Raw genomic sequence first — 10,245 nt, 5'->3', positions numbered from 1 at the left:
GTGACCGCTGAAGGATGTAACTTCAAGGGGTAATGTATTCTTGCTTAAATGCGTCCATACACGAGAATATGCAGATAGGCAGATATACATATGTATATACACACATTAAGACACATTTAACTACTTATTTATTCATCTTATGAATACTCTTTTTTATCTAACATGGAAAAAAAAAATGCTCTGGCACATCGTTACACTTTTTTTTTCTGTATTATTCGAGCACATGTAGAAAATAGGATTATATATTTTTCATATGAACATAAATTATATTTTAAAAATTGCCTTAATAATGCATTGTTCAAAACGTTTCAGTATTTTCTGTAAATTCTATCTGCCATTATATGCGTGAACTGACTATATCCTCCAATTAAATGTATATGTAATTTTGTGAAATGTTTTTTATTGCTTTCAATTTTTTTTTATTCTTTTACATTAGATTTTCATTTTTCCTACAAATTTAGGAATACTTATATTTTTTTTTATCTATAGTTATAATAATTATAATTTTTTTTGCTTCTTTTTTATTTTTACTATCTTAATTTAATGATTATGCGAAAATTTGGTGTGCTGTAGTTAATGTGTATACACTTTTCACGAGTTTACATTATGACTACTTCCTAGCTCAACAGTACATATACATATGTATATGTATAAATGTACATATTTATATTTATATTTATATAAACTTTTAATAAAGACTAATTAAACATTTCCATTTACAATTATTCAAGATTATTTAATTTGAATTGCAAACAAATATTTATAATTCAATAAAATTGTATGTGCAAAATGCATAAACGCACTTTTTACAACTGGGATATATATAGCTTTTAACATAGCACACATGTGTATGATGCTATGTTCCAATAACTATCTTAAAAAAAAAAAAGGAATCTTATAATTATAGGATTTATAAAATTTAGATATAATTAATATTATGCTAAACGAATAAAATGGTACCATAAAAAGTTTATTAATTCAAAAATGAATAAATAAAAGAAAAAAAAAAAAAAAAAAAGCAACAAAACAGCAAAAAGAGAATAAAAATAGTAAGGGAAATAAGAAAAAAAAAAAAAGAAAAAGTGAAAAGACACAATAAGGAATTAAAAGGCAAATCAATGTATCATCAAGTTATATAAGTAAATTGAAAATTTAATATTCTTAGTAATGGTTTCTGAGCAAATTCAGAATTCATTTTCTTCAATGTAATATGCTCATACAGAAATGTTTTACGCTAGTACCCACGGAAGATAAAAATTTAGAAAGGTACGCAAAAATGTCAATATATATATTATATCATTAGTGTATTTATAAACACATATGAACTTCGCATCGAAGGAAATGCACAATTGCGTGTGATATTCAAAGCGCTACTTGTTTAGAATGTAATAATGTACGTTATACATATATATATATATATATATATGTATATGTATATGTATGTATAAAAGCGTATTTGGATGTTTTATTTTTACAGTCTAGTAAACGAGTTAGCTGAATCCAAAAAGAGCATTAGGAAAATACAGAATTGTGGGACACAAGAAAAGAGTGGTGATGATTCATTTTACAAAGATGATATTCATAAAATAAAAAAAACAACAGCTGTTAAAATCTTTAGTGAAGATTTATATGATAAAGATAATGAATGCAATATAAAAGATAACAAACAGGACATAAATGCTGAAGCGCCTATAGCAAAACATAAAAATGAGAATGCCTTTTGCTGTAATGAAGTTTTTTATGATTACAACTTGATCTTTCGTAATAATAAATTAGGATTGTCTAATATTAGAGAAAATACCCTATTTCAAAGAATATTTAAAAGTATTGAAGAGGAAAATATAAAAAACAAAAATGAAAAATTAAGAAAAAAAAATAATAAATTGAAAAGTATAAATGCTGAATTAAATAATCAAAAAGAATATGGAAAAAGCAAAAATTTTAATGATGAAAATGCAGACCATTTAACAGAATCAGTTATTCAACTGAAAAAAGTTTTGAATGATAAAAGAAAAATAGATTCATCTTTAAAAATTAATGAAAATGTTTATTCGAAGGACGTTCCATTTTCTTCCATTTCTGGTGATAGTGAGAAATTCCACAAAACGCCAAGTATTTGTGAATATGAAAAATTAAAAAATTATTTTCCGTTCAATAATCAAAACTACGAGGAGGAATGGGAAAAAAAAAAAAAGAACCAAATGGATATGGAGAATAAGAAAGTAAAAGAAAAGGAAAAAAAGGAAAAGGCAACAGAAAAGGTAAAAGAGGACAACGTAGTCGAAAAGGTAAAATACGACAAAGTAGTCGAAAAGGCAAGAAACGACAATGTAATAGAGAAGGTAAAAAAGGGAAAAGAACTAGAAAAGAGGACTGAACAGAATTATAGCAATGGACAGGATAATGAACACTACAAAAGAGTACATAAAAATGAAGGTGCGCACGAAAACGGTTCAAATAAAAGCCTTAAGCACAGAAAAATACTTAGTAAAAGGGAGAAAATATTATCCAAAAAGGGAGGTATCAATAGAAGCAGTAGTAAAACCATCAGTAGAAGCACTAATAGCAGTAATATAAATCCAAATAACGATTATTGCATACACTCCTGCAGTAGTAATTATGGTGGAGAAAGCTGTACTTCTTGCATAAATTACAATAGTGCTCCTAGAAACGTTAAAATAAATAAAGAAATGGCATACGAACGCGTGCAGAAAGACAAAGCATACAGAAAGAGTCATAAAGATAAAACTACAAAAGAGAGAAAATCAAATTTAAAAAGAAAGAACGAAACTTTTACTCTTAGAAATGAATGCAACAATATTCCTACGGATAACACGTTAAACAGTGTTACTTTTAATAAAAAAAGGGAAACAAAAAATAGTGTTAACATAATAAAGTCATTAAGTAATAAGTCGGATAATGGCGTTCTGCATAATTTTTATAACTCATCAAATAATAAATTCCTGTTTTTATTTTTAAAGAAAAAAAGAAAAAAATTGAATTTGCAACTGCTAGTGCAAGCAAAATATAAAGGAACAAAAAATATAGAAAAATATATAAGAATACCAAAATATACATTATATAGAAATAATAAAATCATAAGAAATAGTATGCGTAATATATACCTTAATAAAGTAAAAAAGCAACGCAATAAGTCTTCACAGAATAAATTTGTTAAATACAGCATGCATTCTAGTTCAGCAAATTTTAAGGACGGGAATATTTCAGGCGAACAGGTGCGTATCATTCGTTCTATGTTAAAGGATTTTCATACCCATGATTCTAATAATTATGACGAACATTATGACAATCATTATGCTAATAATTATGATAGTAATTATCGTAATAATTACAATATTAAGTACACTAAAGGTAACAGCGATAATAACAAACGTAACGGAAGCTATTATCACAATGATGATTGCATCAACAGAGATAACATTAACTCGAACATCACATACAGAAACAGAAACAGAAACAAAAACAGCAGCAGGAATAATCAGGACACTGAAAAGAGTACCCTATATACAGGTAAAGGTCAAAATGATTTTATGCACAATAACAATACAAATGTGAACCGACTGGCGAAAAAAGACGATTTGGATGAAAAATTATGTAAAAAGAAAGTTGACAAAAATATGCTTAAAAATAAAGGAAATAATGGAGATGAAAAAATGGGGAATTTACTGGATGAACTTGAAACATATATGAACTTATGTCCTACCGGATGCAAAGGGGCAAGTAAAGCAAACGGTGAACAAACAGGTACAGACTGTAAAGAAGCAGGTAAACAAATACATGACAGAAATATTTTTCACTTGAATAACGATACTCACACGGACAGTAGGGATAGCGTTAAATTCCTCAGATGGGATAACAAGCAGAAGGAAATTAAGGAGAAGAAAGAATTGATGGTGAATATGCTATCATTTTATAATAAATATAAACATAAACTGAAATTTATGTTGCTTGAGGAGTATCATTATTTAAAGTACATGAGAAGTTGTATTAATAAAAATATTTATAATACGTTTAAAAATAAAGATATGTCTGAAGGAAACCATATTAAGGACAAGTTTAAAATGGATATAACTCTAATAAATGAACTTTTATATCAACTTAATAGAAGTTGTGTATCTCACAAAAGTGAATTACATAATTCAGATGATGAAGATGGTAGTTTTTTTTTGTTTTCTCATGATTGTGATAGTAATAACGTGAAAAATAAAAAAAATTTAATTATTGACTTATATTCTAATCACATAGATTTTATAGATGTCTACATTCAAACAGAGAAAAGAATAAAAAGAATAGAAAAATATTTAAATGTCGTTGAAACAAATTATGTAGAAAAGAGAAACAACATATTGGGAACAAATGAAGACGTTCCAATGAAAAGCAAATCTGGAGATTTTACTGAAAAACAGTACAAAAACGATAATAAAGAAAACAGTGCAAAAAAGGAAGGCTGTCCGTTTTATTATATAGACCAAACCAACTTACAAGTTGGAGGGGAGGAAATTGGAATAAAAAATATGGAAAAAATTAGTGAAGCGAAGGAAGTAGAGAATAAAGAGCATGTTTATAATATGTCAAAATTGATAAATTGTACAGAAAAAGAAAAAGGAATTACTTCTTCTACCTCAAAAAAGATACGGGTAAAAGTGAAAAGAAACAATAACTTTAGGAATTCCTATTTAAGGGAAAATTATTTTAGAAATGACTGTAAACCCTTGCTCGTTGTGAAGCTGTCTAAATACTTCTTGTGCTATACAGCAAATATGGGCATAAAACATAAAAGAAATTCTGATAATTTGTTATATAACTTAAAAAAATATGCTGCGCATTATATTCCTTCTTCTGATAAAAAAAATAGATACATTAAAAAGTACTTTCGTTACTTTTCCTATAAAAAAGGTTTATTTCTATTTGAAAAGAATAAGTACCTTTATAGTATTTTATCTGGCAATAAAAAAAGGGACTTTATTTCTAAAAAATTTGGAAACGCCTCAGAACTGGTTAACAATAGGCTTAGTTATGAACGTGTGCATAAATTAGATCAAAGGAAAAACATAAAAAGCTTAAAATCTGTAAGTGATAATATCAATGCAAGAATTAATAATTGTTTCCTTCAGAACACGGAGTATGATAGGGATAATACAATGGAAAAACTTTCCCACTGTAATATTGAAAAGAACATTAACCATTTTCCTACCATGAACAAAGGTTACAACATTAGTTATATCAATAGCAATATAATTCGAAGAAGTGCATCTCCCATTGGTGAAAGAACAAGTGGTGATGATATCGCAAGTTTTAATGGAAAAGAAAGAGATAATAAAAGCGAAAATTTTATTGCTAACAATGAGAATGTCAATTTTGTATCTTCAAATATAAGCACAAACAAGAAAAGTTATATCGATTTATTATATAGCAAAATGAGTAGGAAAAACTGCACTTCAGGAGAGAGAATAAAGAAAGAATTTATGAAAAATAAAGAAGCTAACTCGAATATTCCAAATAATATAGACAAAAAAATGGAATATACTAAAAATGAAATTTATGATAATAAAAATGATGATAATATTATGGATAAAAGTTTAAATAATGTAAATTCTTATCTGAGTAGTTCGAAGTTACTAAAGGGAAATATTAAATATGAAAATTTACATCGTAATAATAAAGAAGGAAAAACATTTGAGAATTCATGTGATTTAATAAAGTCATTAGATCTTAAAAATAATCATGTGGTGGCAGATAATAATATATATCAGACGAATAATAAATTTAGAGCTCAAGATCGTAAGGTAAATAATAACTTAGATATCTTACAAAATGACGCGAATTTTTCCCAACCATTTAAGAATGAATACTTCATAAATTCATCCAATTTGGCGCAGACTAATAAAAATAGTAACAGTAATAATAACGATAATAGCAACGATAATAGCAACGACAGTAGTAACGATAATAATAATTATAATGATAATAATAACGACAATAGTAATGATAATAATAATCATAATTATTTTAAATTTTCTGATAAAAATACAAACAAATGCGACACGTCTAACAGTTTAAAACTACTAAAACAGTTAGACTATAAATATGCAAGTAGAAAAAATAAGTGTAAAAAGGGAAATGCAGGATTTAATGCAGCACGTAATGGAGAATATAATGCAGCACGTAATGGAGAATATAATGCAGCATGTAATGGAGAATATAATGCAGCATGTAATGGAGAATATAATGCAGCACGTAATGGAGAATATAATGCAGCACGTAATGGAGAATATAATGCAGCACGTAATGGAGAACATAATGAAGCACGCAATGGAGAAAGCATTACATCATTGAATGGCGAAGATAATGCAGCACAAAATGAATACTTCTTTATTCTTCATGAAAATAACTATAATACAATTAACCATGTTGATAGAAGCAAAAATAGATATGAATTAAATTGCTCATATGAAAAAATTGTCAATACTCTTTGTAATAGTGGATCGAGATTGCTACGAAGTAATAGTTATAATGATATGCACACAATACTTATGTCGAAATTCGACAAAAGTTTACAAGTGGATAAAGTAAAAGAAGATATAGAAATAAAAAAAAATGCATCAAAATTATACATGGACAGTTTTAATGAAAAGTACCAACAAAAAAAAAATATATCAAGGCGTTATTCAAGGGATATAAAAAGAAATAGAAATTTATCTATTACATTCACCCAATTAGAGAACGAGGTGCGTGCTACAAATAAGGATGTAATTCCTCATCACATGAATAATGATGTAAATGAAACTAAACGTGAAAAATTTACCAAATTTGTTCACAAAAAATTCCATGCGAATGAGCTGACTAACATTTCAAAAGATAGTGCTGGGAAAAGGGGAAAATACGATATAAACATATGCAACAGCAGTCGTAGAAGCAGTAAAAATAACAGTCATAATAATAGTAGAAGTAGAAATAGCAGTAAGGAGGGTAGGAAAAATCAAAGTAACAATCCAGGGAGAAACAGAACTAAATTGAAGAAAAAGAGCACAAACGGGATATCTCCCTTTAATGGTGATAAGAACGAAAAAAGTGCATCTCCCTTTAATGGTGATAAGAACGAAAAAAGTGCATCTTTCTTTAATGGTGGCAAAAATGAAAAAAATATATCATATTTCAATGATGTCAAAAGCGAGGGAGACACAGCAAAATATATGAATATATTTGGTAAAGACGTAAAGGAATATCCTTCAGATAAGAAATTCCAGGTCTATGGCGCACAAAATGAAGTAAAAGCGCAATGCATTCAAAGAAGCAAAAACAACATGGTACGAATAAAGGAAAAGACATTTCGTGATGAGAACTGTTCCCATTTAAAGATTAATAATAATGAATTAACATCTCTTGACCTATTAAACTGTAATTATAAAGAACTATATAATAATTGTGTAAATTTAAATTTTATAAAAAATGAAAATTATAATAATAACCAAGGTGATCAGATTAGCACTTCAGACACTATAATTAATGAAGGAAATAATAATTTGCATAATAATTCAGTTAAAAAGAGAAGCGAAAATAATTTTTTTATAGAACAAAATGATAAACTAAAAAAGTGTGATTTAACACCAAAAAAATACATAAATTCTATTAATTCCTTAAGCGAAATTAAGAAAAAAAATGATTTTAATGCTATAACTAATATAGTGAACAATGAAAAAAAGATAGAATGCATTATGTATAGACACACAAAAGAAACAATACCGAGGAATGGCATTGCGTATTATAATGATAATGATGACGATGATGATAATAGTGTTGATAGTGATGGTGATAGTAACGATTGCTTTAACAATGAGAAACATGGGAAACTCCTCATAAACGAATTGGTCAAAAAAGAAACAGACTTCAATTTCTTGGAAAAGTGCTCCGAGAATAGTCGCACACATAACAGTGATAACGAAACAATAAATAAGTCTAATGAAAATTTATATAATAGTTTCTACAACTCTAATAATAACTTATCACAAGGTTTTCATTTTATGCATGAAAATTATATAACAAATGAAAAGGACAATTTTTATAGATCACCTAAAAATATTATTAATACCAAAAAGCTAGATCAAATTATTGAGAAAATACGCAGATGGAATAAACGCATAGTAAATAATAACAATTATGTACAGTGCATGTTTTGTGATAAATATCTATTTAAGTTAAAAAGCTATAAGGGTGATGAATATAGTTATGATGATGATAACTATGGTGATGATAGCTATGTTTATGATATTTTTAATACTTCAGAAAACGATAATATGAAGAAAGAAATATATACATGTGCCATTTGCAAACATAAAATAAAAGTGTTGAATAAATACAACTATCACAATATAACACCAAAAAATGATGTAGATATAAAAAGAGAATGTTTTGAAGATCAACTAGAAGAAAGTAAAGAACGTATATCTAATAATAAAGAGGAAAAAATAATTAATTTACAAAGTAACCAATTTGATGATTTATCTTACGTTAATTATTCTACGGATAATTTATTTACCAAGTCTAATTTTAAAGAAGAATCTATAAATAGTAATATTTTCTTTAAAAATATAAAGAATAATTCTAAAAATGTAAATAAATGTTTTCATTATAAAAATAGCAGTGATCCTTTTAAAAACAATATTTATGGTGACTTGGAGAATTGCGAACACTGTGATAATTTGGATAATGTGAAATTTTTAATTTCAAATAGAAAATTATGTAGTTTTGATAATTCAAGTATTAAATCATTTTTATTTGATTTCAAAAATGCCTATACTAGTAACTACAGTGATGTCAGCAAAATATCAACCATGAGTAAAGGAAGTATATTAAATGAAAAGGAAGAGAATAACCAAAAATTTCATAACATTCGTTATCCGTATTGTATTAAGGCGAACACTGGAACAAATTCAGATAATAGGAAGAAAAATTTTGCTTACTTCATTAATGCAACTGAATTTAAAAATAAGTCTTGTAGCAATGAAAATGTTGCTTGCAATAGTAGCACTAACTTTTTTTTAAGAACAATAAATAAAAATTTTTCCTATGATATTAACATGTTAAGAGTTCGCAATATGAACAACATTCCCTTTTTTATAAAAAAGAATAATAAAAATTGGAATTCTTATAATTATTATAAAACTCCTACCCTAAATGATACTATTAATACATATGGAACAAATATATTTTATGATAAAACTAATACTAACGAACAGAACAAAATTAATATAGAAAAAATGGGAAAAATGTTTTTTCATAATCATCCTTTAAACAAAGAAACAGGAAAAAAACAGACAAATGAATATCATCAAATTAGCACAACTAATATACGAACATGTGAACATACGTATGAAACAAATCCTCAAATAAAGAACAAAAATGACAACATAGGAGATATTAAAAAGTTGAGTAAAAATAACCAAAAGGAAAATGTAAATGGTGTTATTAAAAGAAGCAATAATGTGGAAAAAAGGAAAAAAAGGATACAGTTAGAAGAAGCTAACAAAAAAAAATTGCAAGAAACAGAAAAGGATAAGGAAAAAAAAATAAGAAAAAAAAATGATTATTTTACAAACCCATCTATAAACCTTTTTGATTATTTAAATGATGAAGAGTAGCCCAATTATGATTGTGAACAAAGGATAAACATGTGTACATCAATCCGAAGTAATTTGAAAAATGTTAAGAATAGCGAAGAGAGCCATTTGTTTGCGAGAAATAATATCCTACAGTTTCTAAACAATAATAATGATATTCCCTCAAAGAATAAAGAAAGCAATGAAATACTAAACGAAAAAGATTATTTCATGAATTCTTTACGAACAAGAGAAAATATATGTATGCCGCAATATTCAAGTGATACAAATACATGTTTCAAAAGATATTTTTTAGAACCAAATAATGTATTTACATCCTACAGTGAGAACTATTCCTCAAGCACGAAATTTATGGACGAACCTGCGTGTAATAAATTTAAAAGTAACATTATTTAAAAAGAAAAAAAGAAAGAAAGAAAGAAAATAAAAAAATGAGAAAGTGAGAAATCAACAAAATGACAAAAAGAAATAACGAAAGAAAATCTGCGTAACGAAAGCAATAATTTATTAAATGTGCAAGCTTTAAACAAAAGGATAATTTCCTAACATTTGAAGTATACATATTCTAAATAGCAGTAATTCAAACTCAAAAGAACATAAGTTTTAA

General features: G+C 26.7%; 2 protein-coding genes across 2 annotated transcripts; both read left to right on the top strand.

The window, feature by feature from the left end:
• Positions 1 to 1,210: 1,210 nt before the first annotated feature.
• MKS88_004651 (uncharacterized protein) lies at positions 1,211 to 9,659 on the top strand (the record flags this gene model as incomplete). The annotated part of the gene is made up of 2 exons (XM_067217845.1): positions 1,211 to 1,266; positions 1,478 to 9,659. The coding sequence occupies 2 exons, from the start codon at positions 1,211 to 1,213 to the stop codon at positions 9,657 to 9,659; spliced, it is 8,238 nt and encodes a 2,745-aa protein (XP_067072233.1).
• Positions 9,660 to 9,689: 30 nt separating this feature from the next.
• MKS88_004650 (uncharacterized protein) lies at positions 9,690 to 10,034 on the top strand (the record flags this gene model as incomplete). The annotated part of the gene is made up of 1 exon (XM_067217844.1): positions 9,690 to 10,034. One exon carries the CDS (start codon positions 9,690 to 9,692, stop codon positions 10,032 to 10,034), a length of 345 nt encoding a protein of 114 aa, XP_067072232.1.
• Between the last annotated feature and the right edge of the window lie 211 nt (positions 10,035 to 10,245).

Source organism: Plasmodium brasilianum, chromosome 12 (assembly GCF_023973825.1).
Source record: "Plasmodium brasilianum strain Bolivian I chromosome 12, whole genome shotgun sequence".
Lineage (NCBI taxonomy): Eukaryota > Apicomplexa > Aconoidasida > Haemosporida > Plasmodiidae > Plasmodium > Plasmodium brasilianum.
This window is presented reverse-complemented; position numbering and strand designations above follow the sequence as displayed.